Raw genomic sequence first — 21679 nt, 5'->3', positions numbered from 1 at the left:
TGTTTAATATTTGGTCAGTGATTTCATGCCAGTATTCTTCAGTACTCGTCTTTGTCTATGTTTTGTTAATGCTGAGTAATTGAATTTTATGCAGATACCATTTCTGTGAAAGAATCTGAAAAAGCAACTCCTCCAACAGAGGTGCACTCTCCTGCCATAAAAAGATTACAGGTCAGTAATGTAGTTTGAAAGAGTTTTATTTTAAATCATTAAACCACTAAGCTACACATGCAACAATTCCAGAATCTGGTACATGCACAAAATATATAAATCCAGCAATGTAAATCTTTTTTATTCCAAGACAAATCAAATACTGAATTTTGGGATCTCCTATTGTTTGGGCTAGCACCGCAGTCTGTGACACGTTTATCCACTGAATTGGTGAGGGTACGTGGAATTGCATTCGTCTTCTGTTATAATATGTTAGTAAAATCAGCTCACGATCGAATGATTCCCTTTCTCAATTAAAATTCTAGAACTTTCCAGTCATCTTGTTTGTCTTGGGTTGCTGCTGGATACCATGAAACAATAACATGATTTCCATTGACTTGGTCAGTTGATCTGTAATTTTATGTAACTTCATCCTCAATATTGATGGTCTCCCAGTATCCACCTCCCCTCACATCCGGAATCTTGGAATCATCTTTGATCAAACCCTCTCCTTCGACAAACACATCACGAAGACAGCCTTCTTCCACCTCAAAAACATCACCCGTCTCCGTCCATCCCTCTCCTCCACAGCTGCAGAAACCCTCATCCACGCCTTCATCACCTCCCGTCTGGACTACTGCAACGGCCTCCTCTATGGCTCACCCTCAAAAATCATCAGTAAACTTCAATACATTCAAAACTCCGCTGCCCGTCTACTCACCCACTCCCCGATCCGTGACCATATCACCCCGTCCTTTACAAGCTCCACTGGCTCCCCACCCCCCAGATAATCCAGTACAAAATCCTCCTCATGACCTACAAAGCCCCCCATAACCTGGCCCCATCCTACCTGACTGACCTCCTCCACAGACACACTCCCACCTGCACCCTCCGCTCTGCTGCTGCCAACCTCCTGTCCCTCCCCCATCCGGACCAAACTCAGATCCTGGGGGGACAGAGCTTTCTCCATCGCTGCTCCCACCCTCTGGAACTCACTACCCCAAACCGTCAGAGACTCCTCCTCACTCACCACATTCAAAACATCACTGAAGTCTCACCTGTTCAGCACTGCCTTCAACCACTGACCGTCACCTCACCTTCTGTCTCCTTTTTCTGTTCGTTTACTTATTTATCTATTTATTTTCTTCTCTATGTTCTAGTAATCCCTGTAAAGCGTCTTTGAGTGTTTGAAAAGCGCTATATAAATGTAATAAATGTATTATTATTATTATGATCTTGAGAGTCTGAGGTCTAAGATTTGTAACTCCATCTGCTTGGGTTCATCCCAAGCTGTGCCAGAGAACTTTGCATCAAAAACATTTCTGCCATAAGAAAATTAGGTGTATGCCAAACAGATTGAAGAAGAATCTGTTTATCTTTGAGTAAGATTATGGCTGATCCTCGAGTTTAAATCCACTTTCCTGCCAGACCCTTGTATGCCATTTTGATCTAGAGTCCAAATATTTATTGATCTTGGCTATAAATATACTGATCAACTGAGGGGCCACACTTCACTGGAACAGAGAAGTCCTAAGGGTCACTGACTTCTGGCAAAAAAAACATTTTCTCTATCTGTCAAGACTTTATGCACTGATTACATAATTGAGTAGATATTTGCCTAAGACTGGTGTTTTTAGATCCTGGTGGAAATTGGAAGGCACAGGGATTAGGTGGGTGGCTACTTAATGGCAGATTGTCACCTTGAGGTGCCATCTGCCCTGCTCCTGGTCTTTTCTTTGTGTTCTTTGTGTATTTCATTTACTGTGATGAGGGTTGTAATTTTCAGGTCAACCGTTTTGATGGCAGATGCTGGTTTAAACCGAAGTTAGACACACAGTGCTGGAGTAACTCAGCAAGAGTGGCAGCATCTCTGGAGAGAAGGAATGAGTGACTTTTCGGGTTGACCCGAAATGTCGCCCATTTCTTCTCTCCAGAGATGCTGCCTGTCCCGCTGAGTTACTCCAGCATTTTGTGTTTATCCTTTTGATAGCAGTCTTTATTCAGGATGTGGTGACTGTACTTTGAATAGATTAGCCCATGATGTTGTATTGCTACAGCTTTAAGTATGTTGCGGCAATCAAGGAGTTCATGTTGTGCATTCCAAAAGCTGAGGCACTATTGTAGAAAGTTGTCAGTAACATTAGATGAGCAAGTGGTTTTAGGGATTTCTCAAAAGTGAGTTTTTTTGCCAATTTCTGACATATTCTTGCTTCATTTGTTGGGAGTATCCATTATCACAAGACTTTATTGTGAAATACATTGTGAAGGTTTTTTATTGGGGGAAAAAAGAGTAATCAATCTCCTAAGAGCCAGCCCTTCACTGTGCTGTCCAATACTTCCTGAACAGAGGGGATTTTGCTATTTTCATTGCTCAATCCACTGTATTCATGAAAGGAAGAATAAATTATATGAATTAAGGGGTAACCTTGGGCTGTTTGGATTAGCCTTACTTAGCCTTCCTTACAGATGCTATAACTAGACAGATGTGGAATTGTAAAGATGTTGAAAATAAGAGATGGTTGTTAGAAGGGGAATGCTAATGTAGATTAGGAAGACAAGTTGTCCTTCTATCGCTGCTCCATCGAGAGTGTGCTGGCATACTGTATAACCACATGGTATGCCAGCTGCTCAGAAAAGGACAGGAAGGCCCTTCAGAGGGTCATCACGACGGCCCAGAAGATCATCGGCTGCTCACTGCCCTCCCTGGAGCACCTGTTCAGCCTACGCTGCCTCAGTAGAGCAGGCAAAATAATAAAAGATCCATCCCACCCCGGCCACCGTCTGTTTGTTCATCTGCCCTCTGGTCGACGTTTCAGGTCGATCAAATCCCGAACAAACAGACTTAAGAACAGTTTTTACCCCAGGGCCATACGAGAACTGAACACTACCTTTGCACTAGGCAACACCGTTAAAAAATCTTGTACTTAATATAATTGTATTTATGTATTTATTTGTTTTTGCATTTATTGCATATATGTTTGTACGCACCGTCAGGATTGGCTATTTTTTAATATCGTTGTACTCGTTGCAATGACAATAAATGAATATTATTATTATTATTATTATTATAAGTTGACATGCTGCACTATCTTTGAGGCTTTATTAAAATGTTGATGTAGGTAAAGATCCAAAAGATCTAGGAAAATGAGATACCGAAAATTAGTGAGAAACCGAGCTAATCAAAATTTGCATTGATTTTCTGGTCTGGCAGCATTGCAAACATGCTATAATATTACATGGTGAGAATATCACTAGGTTAATCAACCTCAGCATATTTTTGACCTTTTAATTTTTTTCTTTATATGTATACAGCTTGGTATTGTAAAAGGTTTTGGGATTTCTTGAATTATTTTCATCTCATCAGTATTTATTTTGTTGGATACGTCCACATTGTGGCTGCTATGGGTACTGTTCTACCTGTGACTTTTCCTGTAATAGGTAGTTTGTGATATGGAGTGGTCTATAGACTGTTGAACATGTTATTTTTCAGGCAGATCAGTTGAACTTTCCTCCATCAGCAGCTTCCACCCCCAACAACCGTCCTGAAGCACCGATAATTCCAATAGCCAAAAATGAGCCCATTGGGTTGAAGGCAGCGGATTTTCTCCCAGTAAGTGGAATATTTGTCCTTTAGGGAACTCATTTTCTCCACAACCATGGCACCTGATGTGACGAAGTATATGATTTCTCAATTTGTGCTGCTGTTCTGTGTAAATCACTTTCTAATGGGCAGGTGGGTTAGCTTTGGGATGGAAACTGGATGTGTTGAATCTTATTGCAAATAATCATGGCTGGCCTGTGATGTTGAAGCATCATTGGTCTTAATAGAAGAGTTGCTGGTTTCTACCTGGATGTATTTCCTTATTTCCATTGTGAAATTCTTCCTCTAGTTTTAAACTGTCCTGATCCCATCCACCTATTATGGACACAGTTTCTTTGCTTGTCCTATTAGTGCCCTTAATATCTTGACATTTTTGATCCAATCAGTACTTAATTTTCTAAATTTGAGGGAATGCAAACCTTGTTTCTGTTCTCCTCATTTAGTTATTTGAATCTAGGTAGCCTCCTGGTACATCTCTTTTATACTGAGTCAACATTTTGTATCGGTGACCCTAACCACAATCAATCCTTGTATCCTTCTGGTCAGGACGTTATATAATTGTGCCAAAACCATTTCACCACCTTGTATTCTAGTCCAAGAGAAACGAAGACCATCATTCCATTAAGTTCTTAATTGCATTCTGCATCTGTTTGTGATGTTTTACTGATCTACAAATGTGGGCATTCATATCTTTGCACCTTCCTTGCTTTTCATGAATAAGGAAGCGACTATTTTCCTTTTCTTTAAGTAAAGACCTTTTTTTTCTATGTTGAAATCCATTTGTCAAAAGCTTTGCTTATTAACAATATCTCTTTTACCTATGTTTGCAGAGCCACCTTTCTTTATGCCTTCAGCAAATCTGGAAATTAGTTTTTACCATATATTCATCGGGGCCAATTAATAAATACTGTGAAAGATTGTCAATAAATTCCAATTATCCTGACTTTTGCTATTCTGTTTTATTGTTGGTTCATTGTTTCCAGTCCTTGGAGCTTTAGCTGGATGTCTTTTATGTGGGACTTAACATGTTGACTTCCTGAAGACAATGAATAGTGACCTATATTTATCTTCTAGTCAATTAGTTTGAAGAAAAAAAAATCAAGCTATCAGGCACTATCTATTTACAGTATTGAAACATCACATGCAGTCATTGAAGCCAAAGGACTCGTGTGTGCAAGTAGCAAGTGTGTACTGTGTCAGTACATGGTATTTTGGGGGGCAAGGATACTGTGACATCCAAGTTTTGAGGTTTTCCCCCAGCAATTCTCTTTCCTATCCAATGTTATATAATGTTCATTTCCAGCAGCCTTTATAAATGAGGAATAATGGAACAGTGGTTTTGGTCAGTTCTGGCATTTGTAATGGCTTTTGTTTACTATATTTTGGTTTACACTGTATATTTTTTCAGTCCCAGAATAATAAATTGGCAGATTTGAGTGATGAAGATGCTGTGAGCCAAATCCAGAAAGGACATGATACCATGTGTGTAATATTAAAAAGTCGATTCAAGAATTTAGACACTGTGAGAGCTGTATGGACCACTGGTGATATAAAGGTCAGTGCAATGAGTCTTGATGGGAATTAATGCCTCCATGTGTTTGAGTAAAAGACCCTTATCTCCTTCTCAACTTGATTATACTTAACCTGTGAAGTTGGTCAAGGGAAGTAGGGAGAATCCAGGGAATTACAGGCCAATGAACCACAAGTCAATGGTATGGAAGCAATTGGAGAGGTTCCTTTGGGATAGGATTTACCCCGATAGAAAAAGAATGGGTAAATTGGGGAGAGTCAGCATAGCATCGTATGCAGAAGGTCATGTCTTACGAACTTGATTGAATTTTTTGAGGGGGTGAAAAAATGGTGATGGATGAAGGTAGGGTGGTAGATGTTATCTATATGGATTTTAGTAAGGCATTGAATCAATTCTCCCATGGCAGGCTGATCCAGAGGACTAAGATGCATGGGATTAACACTGATTTCATTGTATGGATTCGGAAATGGCTTGTGGATAGAGGGTTGTGGTGGAAGGACAATATTTAGGCTGGAGATCTGCAACCAGTGGAGTTCCACAGGGTTCTATGTTGGGATAATTGTAATACATATAAATGACTTGGATGTGAACATAGACAGGTTGGTTAGTAAGTTTGCAGGTGACACCAAGATTGCTGGAGCAGCTGACTGTGAGAAAGGCTGTCAAAATATACAGCGGGGTATAGATCAGCTACAGAAATGGGTGGAGAAGTAGCAGATGGAGTTTAATCCAAGCAGGTGTGAAGGGGTGTTGCACTTTGAGAAGTCAAATGTAAGGAGAAAATATACAATTTATGGTAAGGCATCTTAGAGGGATCTTGGGGTCCAAGTCCCTAACTCCCTGAAAGTGGCAACATGAGTAGATTGAATGGTAAATAAGGCAAATGCTATGTTTGCCTTCATTGGTTGGCATTGAGTATAAGAGTCAGGAAGTCACAAGGCAGCTTTATAGAGGTTTGGTTAGGCTGCATTTTGAGCATTGCGCATGGTTTTGGTCGCCCCATTACAGGAAGAATTTGGAGGCTTTGGAAATGGTGCAGAGGAGGTTTGCCAGAATGATGCATGTATTAGGAGTGTTGGCCTACACAAAAGTTGGACAGACTTGGATTATTTTCTCTGAAACATCGGAGGCTGTGGGGTGACCTGATAGAAGTATTTAAGATTATGAAAGGCATAGATAGGGTAGACAGTCAGAATCTCTTTCTCAGGCTGGAAATAATACTAGATGGCATAGCATTAAGGTGAGAGGGGCAGAGTTTAAAAGAAACGTGGGACAATTATTTTTCTACACGGTGGTGAGTGCATGAAAAGCTTTGCAGGATGGTGGTGGAGGCAGGTACAATAATAGCATTTAAAGCATTTTGGTTATGTGCATGGATATGCAAGGAACAGAGGGATATGCTCAGAGATGCCACATTGAAACAGGCCCCTTGGCCCATTGAGTCCGCGCCGACCATTGATCACCTGTTTGGGGGGGGGGGGGGGGGGCAATTTAGAGGCCAAGTAACCTACAAACCTGCATATCTCTGATGCAAGAGGAGACCAAAGCACCCAGAGGAAACCCACGTGGTCACAGCAAGAACATGCAAACTCCACACAGGCAGCACCCAGCGTCAGGATCAAACCTGGGTCTTTGGCGCGGTGGTTCATCAGCCCTACCAAATACAAACTGTGCCGCCAAATTATGTGCGGGCTATTAAAGATTGGTGTAGGAAAGAACTGCAGAAGTCCACTATCAATTAAAAGTCAGTTTTAATGAGCAAGTTTTATTTTTCGGATAAGGTAGAACTGGACCACAGTGCCACGTTTTATTTGATGGGAAACTTGCAGTTTTGCATAATTATTAAAATAATGACAATGGAATTATAAATACTTCACAAATAGTGAGAGACAATGTCTACTGGAATTTTTGGCTTGCATATTGCCTTTTCAATAGTCACAGGAATAACAAATAATGATAATCGGAAAAAAAATCTTTCCACACAAAAGTTCAGCAAATAAGTGTTGTACAAATATTTGTCTCAAGTCCCTGACTTGGGAAGATATCAGTATTCCTCCTTCATTCGCGTGGTGTAAATGGGGGATGCCCTACCCCACTGCACTAAAGGACCTCAGCCTAAAATCGTCATAATTTGATCTTGTCTTCAGTGCTGTGCTTTGTGTTAACCTGCACTTAATACCCACTGAATAATTATACATAGCAAATGGGAATGATGAGATTGAGTTCATTACTTGCAGACCTTGTCTGTGGAAATAGATCTTTCTGTGAATCATCAATATTTTGTAATGATGGCACAAATTAAAAGTTCAGCTCCACCCTATTTAAACACTCAATGTGGGCCGGTTTATGATTTATAATGGATTGACGTAGATTACACTGCCTCGGGCTTTTCATTTCAGCAGAAATTAGGCTCTTTCTGTCATAACCTTGTGATGAGAAGACTGATCTTGTAGGCATGAGTTTTCTGAAGAAATATGTTCTGACCTGAATTCCACAGCACATTCTAACATTGATCTCTTTTATTGCAGACATCCATAGACTCGGCAGTGACCATGAATGACTTGGCAGTCATTGTAGATATTTTGAATATTATTAACCTTAAACCGTATGTACCTATTTAGAAAGCTATCCACTGCTTTGTACTTTTTCTCTTGATAATATCACAGAGCAAATCTTTAAAGGTATAATGTTATGCCATCATGCTAAATTTGTTAAAATGATTCAATACCAAGTTTTTTTTTTAAAATGGAGCAAATGAATGATATTGAGATTTAAAAAAAACTTTTATTAATGGAAATCTGAATTCTAGTCATAACTTTTGAATGCTGAAGCAATTATTTTTCAAAACTGAAACTGATGTGCTGCTGGGTGAGACATTTAGGGTGATGGATGTTGGGAGAAAGGGGGCAGTGGTAATGGCATACAGACAAGTGGGAATTAATTACTGATCTGTCAAGATCAAATTGAATGGCAAAACACTCTGATCAGAATGATGTGATACTGTTGTTATTCCAGAAATAATGGATTATCATTTAATTGTACTTTTTGATTAATGTCGACCCATCTCTAACTTCTCATGAATCACCCAGTACACGCAATCCTATAGATTTAATATTTTTTGTTTGGGTGGGGTGATAATCTAACCATCCCATGTCTCATCTTCCTGAGTTATATCACCCTTTGTGATTTGTGATCCTCAAAAATTAAAGATAGTCTCTTTTCTTGCTCAAATCCTGAAAACCTGTCCTACGCCATCTGAGCCCAATGATTTTTTACTCCAATCTTGTATGCTGACAAATGTTTAAATCTCTCTACTGTTCTATGGCTGTTGATCTTCTGCCCCTAAATCTACTTGTTTCATCTTCCATCCTTATTAGTACACTTCTCGTTGATTTAATTAAATCTTTTGTTTTGAGAACCGTACGTTATTTTCACATTCCTTACAGATTTAATTCATGTTTTATCTCTGGTGATTTGTTTGTTTCAAACTTCACACTTTCAGCTCTTTTCTACCAGGAGTCCTGACTGTCAGAATTTACAGGCTTCAAACATTCTTTGTTGTTAGCATCATTTTAAATTCATTATTATTTCGTTAATGTTAAGTTAATAGACATTAGTCATTTTAACAATGTTTATAACAGTAACAATATTAAAAGGCAAAACATATCAGAAAACCTGACAGAATTTAAGCTACATTTTGTATTCCTGACTGAATGCTTTTCATTTTTCTTAACTCTGGCACCAGTTGTTATGTAGACTAAAAGGATTCATTCTGGCTTGATGCCACATTGTTGTTCTTTCAGGCACTTGGCTCATTTTTTCTCTTAGTAAATCTCAGAACATTCATATCACTTCACTTTGAATGAGAACCACAGAAAGCCACTGAAGAACGAGGGCTGGGAAATGCATGGGGACATCAGAACCTGCCCCTTTATTATCTGATTTGATTGGAAAGCATGAAAATCAAAGCTTTTCGCCATACCTCCGTACACATAACAATAAGAAACCTAGATCCATCGGCACTTTTGTGACTTGGAAATAGATCACCGGTCCTTCATCATAGTTGAGTCTGAATCAAGGAACCCCCTTCCCATATAGGTAATAGATGTTGAACTTGCTAGCAGCACTCAAATCCTGAAAATAAATAAAAAATGCACACTGACAACACATCCCAGAACTTGCATAAAGTTGCTGGAGCAATGATCTTGTGTTATACAAAGTTCTACATTTCTTGAGGCAGAACTAATTAAAAAACCTAAATCTTTCATATCAAAGAGGAAAAACTTGAACCTGATAAGAAGCACGATTTACCTACTTGCTGAAATCAAAAATCCAATATTTGTCACCACCCAGGATGTTGTATTGACCCTGATGATTGGCTATGCTATCAGCCTTTGTTTTCCTGTACCTGGTCCTATATTTTTTCAAAGATCCTTTTCACTACCTTTCTGATAAATGTACTGAGGGAAGCAGACCAGTTGTGTTCACTAGTCTTACGATAAAACTACGAATAGTCATGTTTAGGAGGAGTATTGTGAAAGAAATGAACTTGTCCTCTTTAAGAGAATGATCCATCTTCCCCCGGTAACCACTGACTACATTTTTATTTCAGCGCCTTATGGAAACTGGACCTTTGCCCTTCGATCATCCCTCAGATTGACAAGTTGTTGCAGAGCAAGTATGAAAGGTCAGCATTTATCCTTTCTTTAGAAGTGGAGCATAGTTATACAGGTGTAGTATTCCAGATGTGAGTTTGGTGTTAATGGACATCTGCAGTTTGCTCTGATGTTTAAAGTACAAAGTATTGGTGCACATTTGGTGAGTTGTTGCAGCAATTTATCAGAGCACTGACTCTCGCTTGTAACATTCATGTAATTGTAAACGTGCTACCAGTGTTTCATGTAGCCACTTGTATACCAGTGATCTTGGAAGTTTTTATTGCCTTCTCTCCATTCGGAGTTTGATCTAGTTTATTTATTGCTGTTCAAAGCAAAATGGAAAATATTTGCAAAATATGTTGATATTAGAAACTCCACCTTTGCTTAATGTTTTTAATTGATTAAATAGTTATAAATGTGTAGAACAGATTGGATGTTCAAACCCAGTCAGCAGATCACTTGTCAATGCAGTAGAACAACCGAGCAGAAATCATTGTCAATTAGAAAAAATGTATAATTTGTCTCCTACCTGGGAGTGATTTATGGGAAACAACAACATTTTTAGCCAGTGAAGCTAATAATTAAATAATTAAAATATTCAAACCTGTATTCAAACTTTTACTTGGGTTTTGAGTTGTTCATTCCTGGTTCTCAGCTTTAGTAAATTAATTCCAAAACATCATGAGAACTGTATAAATTGTATCTCATGGACTTTCCACAGCTCCAGAATAGTGATTTAAATTGCGAATTCCCCCCTTCAATTCTTTTTTAAGGCAAGTTTGGATAATCCCATTCCTCTGTCCATGTATACTGCCAAATCATGCTTTGCTATTCTAGGGGAGTGAATGAATGTCACCATGGTGCATTAGAGTTGCTCATCAAAGATTGGGTGTGTGGCAAGTGAGTAGAAGCAGAGTGGATTTCACTTGATTCTGGCCTGAACTCTCTGCAGTAGTGGGGTGCTGACACTGTGTTTTTAAGTTTAACATTAAATATACTACTTCCATTTTGTTTTTTCTATTTTGGATAAAGCAGCCCCATTGCTTCATGTATATATGTGATCACTTCTGTTCCACAGTTATGTCCAGACTGGCTGTACTTCTCTGAAGCTAATCCTGCAGCGATTTGGACTCTTAATAGCAGACAATCTGGTTACACTACCATCAATTGGGGTGGATATAACACGAGAAGAAAGGTCAGTAACTGCTATACAAAGTTTGGATGATGCATGATCTCTTTAACAAGGAAATACAGTATTGTTAGAGTAGCTGCATTCACACCATTTGACAAGTTATAGATTTGCATTTTGAGGAAAAACTTTCAGGGAAAGTTTTCAGGCATGTCCTTTGCATTAACCTACTGGTCCAGGCCAGATGCTAAACTGTTGCTCTACATTGGCCAGTTCCCTCATCTCACTGCTGTTTTGACAGCTATCAATTCTCTGCATTTCCCCCAATCCAGTAATACATTCACAAGTAATATTTTATCTTTTAAACATAATTTGAGTTAAAAAATGCTAGAGACAGACCAGGCAGCATCTATGGTGTTGGGGGGGGGGGGGGGGGATTTCTGCACATATACTGACTGGCCTGCTGTTTGCAGTATTTTATATTTAATTCTACAATTATGCAAATATCAAATGAGAACATTTATTGAATTAAAAAGTAGGTAGAACATGTTGCTCTAAAGGGGAGAAATCAAGCAAAGTCATAGAGAAGATCAAATAATTTTGCATTTGATCTTCTCAAGAGGACTTTGACGGTTTGATTTCTCCTCCTCCATGGTAGTGTTTCACCCTCTTTAATTAAAAAAAACCTTAGTGTGGAAATATTCTCATTTGATATTTGTAATATATCATATCATATCATATCATATATATACAGCCGGAAACAGGCCTTTTCGGCCCTCCAAGTCCGTGCCGCCCAGCGATCCCCGTACATTAACACTATCCTACACCCACTAGGGACAATTTTTACATTTACCCAGCCAATTAACCTACATACCTGTACGTCTTTGGAGTGTGGGAGGAAACCGAAGATCTCGGAGAAAACCCACGCAGGTCACGGGGAGAACGTACAAACTCCTTACAGTGCAGCACCCGTAGTCAGGATCGAACCTGAGTCTCTGGCGCTGCATTCGCTGTAAAGCAGCAACTCTACCGCTGCGCTACCGTGCCAGGAACAGACCTATTGGTCTATTTGTGCATGAACTACCTAATCTAATTTCATAAACTTGTGATTACTTCCTTAATCGGTTATTCAAATCCTGTGGTTTCAGGCAAAAAGAAAATGTGACTACTACTGAAATTGTAGTGTGAATGTTTTTTTAAATGTTAAGATGTCTCTGACTCTTCCTCTCCTTTGTTTCTCAGGCACCAGAAATGTAAACTTTGTTATAAGCAGTTAAAGAACATGCTCCCAATCCTTCAGAGTAAAGCAGGAATGCCTGGTCGGCAAGGTAGTGCCTTTCGTGAACTCCAGCTTCTGATGGCAGCATTTGAATGAGAATGGACTCCATAGACTTGTTATTGAATAGTTCCCTCCAGAGACTTCCTTGAGGTTCTCTTCTGGTGTATTGGATATCCTTTTGCAGAGACAGCTGGCAAATGATTCAAAGACCAAATTGTTTAAGTAAAATTGTTAAAAAAAATTTAGGTGGTTATGCAAAAATGGGCCTCAAAGGTTATTTTGTTAAATACCATTGCAAACAAAAATTCACCTTTTGGTATTCACAATGTAGGAAGACCTGGGGAAAAATGATTCTATAACTCTTGCCTCCTGTTGATTTTGCATCTATGCCCATTGGTCAACAATGCCAGGGGGAGAGATGTTCTTGAACATGTTTTGCATTGTTAACATGTTTTAAATTCTTTATCTTCCATTTATACATTGAGATTAAAATTAATTCCAATCTCCAATCCTTGTAAATTAACTTTTCATTGCATCAAGCACACTGAAGCCATTTCATGGCACTAGAATTGGCCTTATCCATCCTGGTGATGGTTAGTGTAACCTAGACCAACCACATGGGTAGTTATGGGCTGCAGTTGGTGACATACGCTACTAGTGTGAAGCAGTGAACAGCCTGTTGGGCTTACTTGGAAATGTTAAATATTTTTTAATCAGCAGAGCCTGTGCAAGAAATAAGATCTATACCATTACTGTAACAAAGTTTGGATTTTTTAAAAACAGTAGAACAAACAATTCATTACTTTACCCTGGATGCAAGCATTCCATTTAGGTTTTTTTGTTGCAAAGTGCAGAACTGCTCTAACAAAAATCAAATATATGCCTTTCTTGAATTCCACATGGAAGGCTGCCCTCTCCTTGTCCCTTCCCAAAGCTAAACCTGGGCTCTAGTACATTGTTCCATTGCACTTCACAATATCTATTTTCATTTTACATCTTTATCTGAATGTTTAAAATCACTGGATGCCATGCCTACACAATTATTTATTTTACCTCTTAACATCAAATCTGTCTATTTTTAAGATGGGGTTTTTTTACCAACTCGGCTCAAAACTAATGTTATTCTTTGCTTCCCATGCAACAAGAGTAATGCAGATTGAATTTGTGAACTGCTTTACATTTGCAAACAGGTCACAGCGTAACTTGAGGCTTAAATAGTCTTATCTATGGGGTTGATTGGCTCAGATCCCTATTAGACTATGACACACTGATAGGCTTCCTTGGAGTCCAATGAACAGTAGTCACTATATAAATTAGCCTAGTTTATATGCAACATGCCTTTTTTCCCCCTCAGTAATTTGCAGATCAACACTTTGACCTTCATTTAAGATGCATCTTGCTATTTTGTAATGACACTAGTACATTCTGTATTATGTTGATTTGTAGCCCATCTACCACCCAGCAACAGGGCTGGTCATTGAACAGGAACCTGCATCAATTTCTTGAACATTTTAATTTGGTGTCCTTCTGTTCTTGGACAGTGTAATTTATGTAAATATGAATGTTTTCATAATAAACAATTTTTTGAATGAGTTGTTGAAGTTCTTGCTCACCACCACCCCAACCTTAAATAAAACAAGCCCTAAAATGCTCAGCTTACAACTGTTCAATACCTTCCCATGAGATGCAAAATGCTACAAAGAGACGAGTAAAACTGGCTTTAAAGCATTTGAAGTTGAATAAATACTGGGGTTTATTTGAACAGGATTAGACAGCAACTTTACAGATAAATTACATTTTCATTGAGAATATTACCACACAATCAATGCAGCTTTTAAACAACAGATGGATCAGTGGGAACATGCGTTACTCAAACAAGGCATATTCTCCTGAGTAATTCGTGCTGGAAGCTTTTAGTCTTGATTCTGACCTCTAACTTCCAAGCACAGGGCATTGTGGGGCGCTTCAGAGGAGAAATATTACCTTTCCAACAGCAAATGTAGAAGTTGTTAGAATTTTTGAGCACAACATGAATAACCAAAATGCGGCCTACATTACTTGACTCCACCCCCCCATATTTCAGCAGAAGCCTTTCCCTGTTTAAGGAATAAAAAGGCCAGGACCAGCAAAAATGACCTTTGTAGCATTTGGGCTGTGTGATATTTCTGCTTCCAGCATGCATTTAAGTTACAGAAGCCAGTGAGGTCTCAAAAGGAAAGATGGATTTGGTTAGAGTCCCCTGGGCTGACATGCCGAAGAATGAGATCCCAGCTCAACAAGAGGGATGCCACACATCAGCCACACAAGGAACAGTAAAAATAGCAGCATCAATTTAAAAAAATCAGTTTAATGTACTTTCATCTGTTTTTACTTGAATTGTGTATTAATTCAGCAAGCGAGCAGCACACCTATCTCAGCAGAAATGCAAATACTGACCAATTCCACTATTTTAAACAGCTATCATACATGGGGAACAAAACTGACTGCTCCAGTAGTTCAAAATTGGAATCTCATCTTTGTTACTCTTTTCTTCACCATTACAACTTTTCCCACAACCCGTGGAACTAGTTTTCATATTTGCCCTGCTGGGGATGGTAACTTTGGTGGCATCACTTTTTCTGGCTCAAGTGGTCATCTTCCACTGTGGTAGTGGCAGATGTTTGATCTCAGGTTAAGTTGGAAGTATTTAAAACTTCAATTGTAATCTTAAGTCAGTGACACCATCTGTCACATCTGAACAAAGTCCAGAGCTTTCAAACAGAATTTCCAGTCAATGAGGCTTAATACCATAATTTGTACACATTTACTTGAACTAGAATTCCATCAAAAAAGGAGAAAAAAACATGGCACGATCTTTAAATAGCAAGAGTCAGTTCCTTGGTGGCATTTTACATAAATAGCAGGCCAGTGTTCAGGACTATTTTAGATGACCATTGTGTGCTGATCCCATCTCACCTAATGCATTATTTCCCCAAATTCCCCAAATTTGCAAGCAGCCCAATGTTTGCAGAACAAAGTAAAACTAGTATATAGATGAAAACATAAAGGTCAATGTATTTGTATTGGACCCACATTTAATACCTTTGGATATCAAATGATAGGTTTAAAATAAAAAGTAGACAATATAAAATATTTTAATATTTATATGTAAAAAAAATAAGCAATGAGGTCTACTCCATGCATTAACTTTTTTTTAAAAATCAGGCTGTATGCATGTATGGAGTTGAAGTATATAAATATACAGTTATTGGCCTACAATCCATGACAGGAATGGATAGGATTGCTCAACTTTACATACTGGGACAAATACCACATTAATTGTTCACTGCTCCAGGCAGCACTGCTAACCTCGTCAATGGTTTACTTCACCTGCAAAGAAAACGTGCATTGATCAGCTGACTAACAATAAACAGCAATCAAGACCTGACATTTCAATTATTACTCAAATGAAAACGCAGCCTTAAAAATAATCCACATGCCAGCAACGTTTCATACAGGTGATTGAAAATAGAATTTCAAAGAGGTTTGGGAAGAGAATGAGGGAAACACGGTTGAAGCTTGTGGTGAGTATATTTATAGAACATTGAATAGGACAGCAGCAGAATGGGCCCTTTGGTTCACAATGTTCGTAATGAACATGATACAAAGTTAACCTGATCTCATCTGCCTGCACATGATCCATATTCCTCTATTCCCTGCACATCCATATGCCTATGTAAAAGCCTCTTAAATGCCACTATCGTATCTGGCTCCACCACCACTATTGCGTTATAATGCATCCCAGGCCCCCAACACCCTCTGTGAAGGTAGTGGCAGTGGTATGAATATTGATTTCTCTAACTTCAAGTAAGCCTTGCATCCCCTCTCTGTCCCTCCCCCACCCTAGTCATCGTCCTAATTTCACTGTGATCACCTGCCCCACAGCCAAAATGGACCATTGTGGGCTCCACCTTTCCTTGATCATTATTGCTTTTTGCATATCTGTCATTCATGTGTTCTATAGCTCAATATCACCATCTATATCTCTCGTTTTCCTTTCTCCTGACTCTCAGTCTGAAGAAGGGTCTCAACCTGAAACATCACCCATTCCCTTTTCTCCAGAGATGCCTGACCCGCTGAGTCACTCCAGCTTTGTGTCTATCATTGCTCCTTTTGTTCTCGACATCACGTGAAACTGATGGAGAACACACCCAACAGAAGTGTACAATGCCAAGAATTGGATAGATTTGTTGGAACCCATCATTTAACCCTAATCCTAGCACAACCACAACCGTGCTCGTCTGTTCCCCCCTCCTCCCCCTAGAAAGTGTAGGATTTCCATACTTGATGCCACCAGCCTTCGTTTCCCTGCTGTGCTCTTCCCCACAGTGTTTCCTCCTGGATGGTTTTGTCGTCCCTGTTGGATAGCTGAATGTGGGGACTCTAACTGTAAAAGGAAATGCATATCAGCCACAGTGAGCCAGCCAGTCTCCATATGACTGTGGACACTGAAGTCTGATACTTAAAGCACCACTCACATTAGCAAACACAAACCCACCCAACCCCCAACAGTGCACTGCAAATCTTAGTGGGCTAGAGCATATTCTGCAATGTTCCACAATGCACTAAACAGAAGCCATCAGTCACAGGGATCCTCATAAACTAACAATTGTTAATAATAATGAGGCAGGCAGGCATTGTGAAGTTGCAGTTTAGAGTGTAGAAGTGGCTGTAACATAATGAGACAAGAAAAAAAACCTTTAATTTAGATACATTTTAACAGGGAAACACCCCAAAAGGCTTCATATTAGCAATATACATTATATTTGGACGCTTAGTCACAGGGAAATAATACCCATAGCTGAACGAAAACCTGGCCACATCTTCAGTGAGAGAGGCCCAGAAGAGGGACAAGAAGCTAAACTCACCATCAACTACCAGATAAATAAACTTCAGAGCAATTTAAAGGTCAGAACTGGGGAGGGGAGGCTTTCATCAGTCAGGAATTGAATATTGAAGTTCAAATGTTATGTTCAGTTCTACAAGCTATTGGTGAGACTGCACTTGGAAATCTAAAAATTTAAGTCTTTCATAAGGGCTAAACCCTTGTCCTAACATTGTTGGGATGAAAATTTATTTCTGATTTCTGCCAATTACAGAATCAGAGGTGAATGAAAATAATCCAAATTGCAATGAGAGATGAAATATACTTTGGAAGGAAAATGGTGACATGTTTATCCCAAACACTTTACAGAAATATCATGGATATCAACAGAAAAATGAATCTTAGTTGACCGCCAAATCTCTAATTAGCATAAATCGGAGGTAATTCTTGCCCTGAAAATAAATCCTAATGTGCATATCTTCTATGGATTATTTCTGTGCCCTTTACCTATTTCTGGCATTTTAAGCTCTGGGTATTCCAGCTAAACAGAAGTCATCTGAAGGCTGAGACAGACATAATTAGAGTCTAACTACAGAGTGGCTCTGCTTCAGTGCACCAGCCCAAAATGGATTTACAGATGAATTCAAAAAACAAAATGCTGAAAGAACTCAGCAGGTCAGGTCACATCTGTGGAGCAAATGGGCATACTGTGTTTCTGGTTGGGACTCTTTTTCAAATTGTAGGGGGAAGAAAGTTGGAAAAGAGAAGTAGGCAAGGGTGGCTGATTGGCAGATGGTGGAGAGTGACGAAGGAGATAAAAGACAATTTAAACTCAAGATTCCAGCATCTGCAGTGTATTGTGTTTCCAGAGGAAAAATACTAGTTCAGCAAATACTATCCATCCAATTTATAAATTCATTAAATCCAAGGTATTTTCAGCGTACAGGTTCTGCTTGTGTTGAAGTTATCCGTTCTCGAGAACCGTTTGCAAATGGAAAATTGGTTATAAACTGACTTCCCACACGACAGAAGATGCCTGCAGAAGTGGATTGTCTCATAGGAATAGAGTCTGGAAAATTATTTAAAATATTATTTTGCCATTCTCAATAATAAAACTGACACATTTAGTCTGAGCCCATCACAGACTAATAATATTATTTTGATAATTCCTCATATGGGGAGATGTTACATGTTATTGACGGTTTTAAAAAGGACACTGCAGCTGTCCTGAACCACCTGCCTCTTAGATAAGTTCCACAAAATGGACATCAACATGTTAAGTAGAATATATTCTTCCGAACATGGCAAAATACCAGCTCGTGCCCAGGATGGTCACCTGCAGCCCAACAGCAGCCAGCAAATTTATACTGATGGTTACCAATCACTGGTTTGTATATACATGTCGGGTGTTTGTAAACCAAGGATAACCTATGTTCCCTTTCCAGCTGTGATACTAATCCCATAACCATTTGCTCCTGTCAATCGATGTGCTTGAAACGGGAAATGGTTGAAAAATTCACAGGTCAGGCGACAGTTCTGGAGAAGAAACTGTTAACATTTCAAGTGAAAAACCTTTCAACTCTCCACAAATGCCGAGTGATCAGCTGAGCATTTCCAGTGCTCACTGTTTTCCGGATCCAATCTCCACATCTATCAGACGGGGAAACATTCATACCTCACACTCCTGGCGGCTGGAACAAAGCTGGCTCTCGGCTCTCCGCCCGGCAGCTCCAAGCTCCACTGACCGTACCCGCTGGGCAAATTTTAGAGAGCAAATGGTCTCATTGACATTCTTCCCCATTGGAGACACCTGTGAAAATCCAGAGGTTAGATAAGAATATGCTGCAGTAAGAGTCCAAATTACATAATGACACCATTCATTCTTAGCCCAGGTTGATCAATCATAGCTCTGCTCAGTTCGAGGGCCACTCAAGGACAAGGGGTCAAGCAAAATACTTACTGCACATCCCACATAAACAGTAGTTACTCAACACAATTCCACATGAAGTTCCTAGATATCCCGACAAGCCTGGAAACCCATGTCTCCCTCCCCTACTCCAACGACACTGCTCATTATTTATTCACTCTGGAACATGGGGATCATGGCAAGGCCAGTATTTGTTGCCCATTCCCAATTATCCTCCAGTAAGTGATGGCAAGTCATCTTCTTGAGCTGCTACTGCAAAACCCTCATGATACAGGCGGGAACATTTTGCGGAGGGAGTTTTCGATACAGACCCAGAGGTATTTCTAAGTCATGACAGTGAGTGACTTGGGACGTGAACCCGCAGGTGGTGATGTTGCTATGTACCTGCAGCTTGTCCTTCTTGATAGTGGAATTAGCAACAGGCTGTCAAATAGCTGAGGGGTGGATTGTTCTAAAGCCAGTCATTTGCATTCATCAGCTGAGAGATGGCAGATTGATGAGACAAGACCTGAGATGAAACCTGATGGGGCTGGAGTCAGTGTTGAGGACTCCCAATGCTGCTCCTTTCCACATGTACACCAACGTATCACCCATCTGGTGGGTCAGCCTCAAGTGGAACAGTAGAGGAGCAGTTTCGCACAATGCAAGGAATGATTCTGTGGGTCTGGCTACATCAGGCCAATACTCATCTCCCCTGCAGAACAGACCACCTCCATTTTGACCCCAGTGATGATGTCCATGAGGAGGACAGTTGGGGTCAAGGGCAAGGTCAGTTGGGCCATGAGCAATTTTGCTACGTCTGAATTGGGTGGCTAGATTGACATAGGTCCCGAATAGGAGATTAGTGGGCAAAATTAGAAGGACATGGTATTGGGGGTAGGGTACTGACATGGATTAAAAAAATTGGTTGGCAGACAGGAAACAAAGAGTAGGAATTAACGGGTCCCTTTCAGAATGGCAGGCAGTGACTAATGGGGTACCACAAGGCTTGGTGCTGGGACTGCAGCTATTTACAATATACATTAATGGCTTAGATGAAGGGATTAAAAGTAACATTAACAAATTTGCAGATGACATAAAGCTGGGTGGCAGTGTGAAGTGTGAGGAGGATGCCTTGAAGATGGAGGGTGGCTTGGACAGATCGTGTGAGTGGGCAGATGCATGGCAGATGCAGTTTAATATGGATAAATGTGAGGTTATCTACTTTGGTGGTAAGAACAGGAAAGCAGATTATTATCTGAATGGTGTCGTTAGGAAATGGGGAAGTACAACGAGATCTGGGTGTCCTAGCTCATCAGTCACTGAAAGTAAGCATGCAGGTACAGCAGGCAGTGAAGAAAGCTAATGGAATGTTGGCCTTCATAACAAGAGGAGTTGAGTATAGGAGCAAAGAGGTCCTTCTGCATTTGTACAGGGGCCTAGTGAGACCGCACCTGGAGTATTGTGTGCAGTTTTGGTCTTCAAATTTGAGAAAGGACATTATTACTATTGAGGGAGTGCAGCGTAGGTTCACAAGGTTAATTCCCGGAATGGCGGGACTGTCGTATGTTAAAAGACTGGAGCGACTGGGCTTGTATACTCTGGAATTTAGAAGGATGAGAGGGGATCTTATTGAAACATAGGATTAAGGGATTGGACACGCTAGAGGCAGGAACCATGTTCCCGATGTTGAGGGAGTCCCGAACCAGTGGCCACGGTTTAAGAATAAGGAGTAGGCTATTTAGAACGGAGATGTGGAAAATATTTTCACTCAGAGTTGTGAAGCTGTGGAACTCTGTGCCTCAGAAGGCAGTGGAGGCCAATTCCCTGGATGCTTTCAAGAGAGAGTTAGATAGAGCTCTTAATGATAGCGGAGTCAAGGGATGTGGGGAGAAGGAAGGAACGGGGTACTGATAGTGGATGATCAGCCATGATCACGGTGAATGGTGGTGCTGGCTCAAAGGGACGAATGGCCTACTCCTGCACCTATTGTCTATTGACACAAGGTGTGGAACCAGTGCTGGTGTTGCATGTCTTAAAATTCAACAGTATACTTTCAAGCTTATGTTTTTAAAAAATATATATATGTCTTACGTGCTAACAGTCTTAATTTCTCTAGAGCAGTCCTGCATTCCTCTTTCTATTTACTCCATTTTCAACCCCCATCCCTCTCCAGGTTACACCATGGAAGTGGTTCATTAAAGTGGGGAGGGGGATTTCTCACCTGGACCATCATGAGGGTTTTGCTGTCACCACTGAGGGAGTCCTGCAGCAGGTAGGTCAGCTTGGAATTACGGAAAGGAATATACGGCTGCTTGGCGCGTAGTGCACAGATGACATCTCCCAGGGCCAATAAGGACTTGTTGATATTCTGGGCCTCTCTCAACCGCGGCCCCTCTGCCCCCGACTTTCCGACACGCTCTGACCCTGCCAAGTCCACCAGGTTTAATTTACCTGTAAAAAAGCAAGACAGTAATTAGAAAGCAGTGGAAGGCCCCACATAAATCACATCTCCAAGCAGGAAGAGGATACGAGTTATCAGCCAAGTTCGTGGCTCCATG

General features: G+C 40.2%; 2 protein-coding genes across 5 annotated transcripts in view; one reads left to right on the top strand and one right to left on the bottom strand.

The window, feature by feature from the left end:
• Positions 1 to 13900, top strand: part of katnb1 (katanin p80 (WD repeat containing) subunit B 1) — a 45514-nt gene extending 31614 nt beyond the window's left edge. The window contains exons 13-19 of the mRNA XM_078400539.1: positions 95 to 171; positions 3641 to 3760; positions 5160 to 5306; positions 7811 to 7887; positions 9895 to 9969; positions 11019 to 11135; positions 12312 to 13900. Of these exons, the coding sequence (XP_078256665.1) occupies positions 95 to 171; positions 3641 to 3760; positions 5160 to 5306; positions 7811 to 7887; positions 9895 to 9969; positions 11019 to 11135; positions 12312 to 12444 (746 nt within the window). The 3' untranslated portion in view covers positions 12445 to 13900. The remainder of the gene's footprint in view (positions 1 to 94; positions 172 to 3640; positions 3761 to 5159; positions 5307 to 7810; positions 7888 to 9894; positions 9970 to 11018; positions 11136 to 12311) is intronic.
• Positions 13901 to 14100: 200 nt separating this feature from the next.
• Positions 14101 to 21679, bottom strand: part of kifc3 (kinesin family member C3) — a 39880-nt gene continuing 32301 nt past the window's right edge. For all 4 annotated transcript variants that reach the window (XM_078400535.1, XM_078400538.1, XM_078400536.1 and 1 more), the window contains 4 exons: positions 21343 to 21572; positions 18888 to 19022; positions 16672 to 16774; positions 14101 to 15717 (listed from right to left, as the gene is read on the bottom strand). In XM_078400535.1, coding sequence (XP_078256661.1) covers positions 15701 to 15717; positions 16672 to 16774; positions 18888 to 19022; positions 21343 to 21572 — 485 coding nt within the window. In that variant the 3' untranslated portion in view covers positions 14101 to 15700. The remainder of the gene's footprint in view (positions 15718 to 16671; positions 16775 to 18887; positions 19023 to 21342; positions 21573 to 21679) is intronic.

This window comes from Rhinoraja longicauda, chromosome 6, assembly GCF_053455715.1.
Source record: "Rhinoraja longicauda isolate Sanriku21f chromosome 6, sRhiLon1.1, whole genome shotgun sequence".
Taxonomy (NCBI): domain Eukaryota; kingdom Metazoa; phylum Chordata; class Chondrichthyes; order Rajiformes; family Arhynchobatidae; genus Rhinoraja; species Rhinoraja longicauda.
Note: the sequence above shows the minus strand (reverse complement) of the source record. Positions and strands in the feature narration are given on the sequence as shown.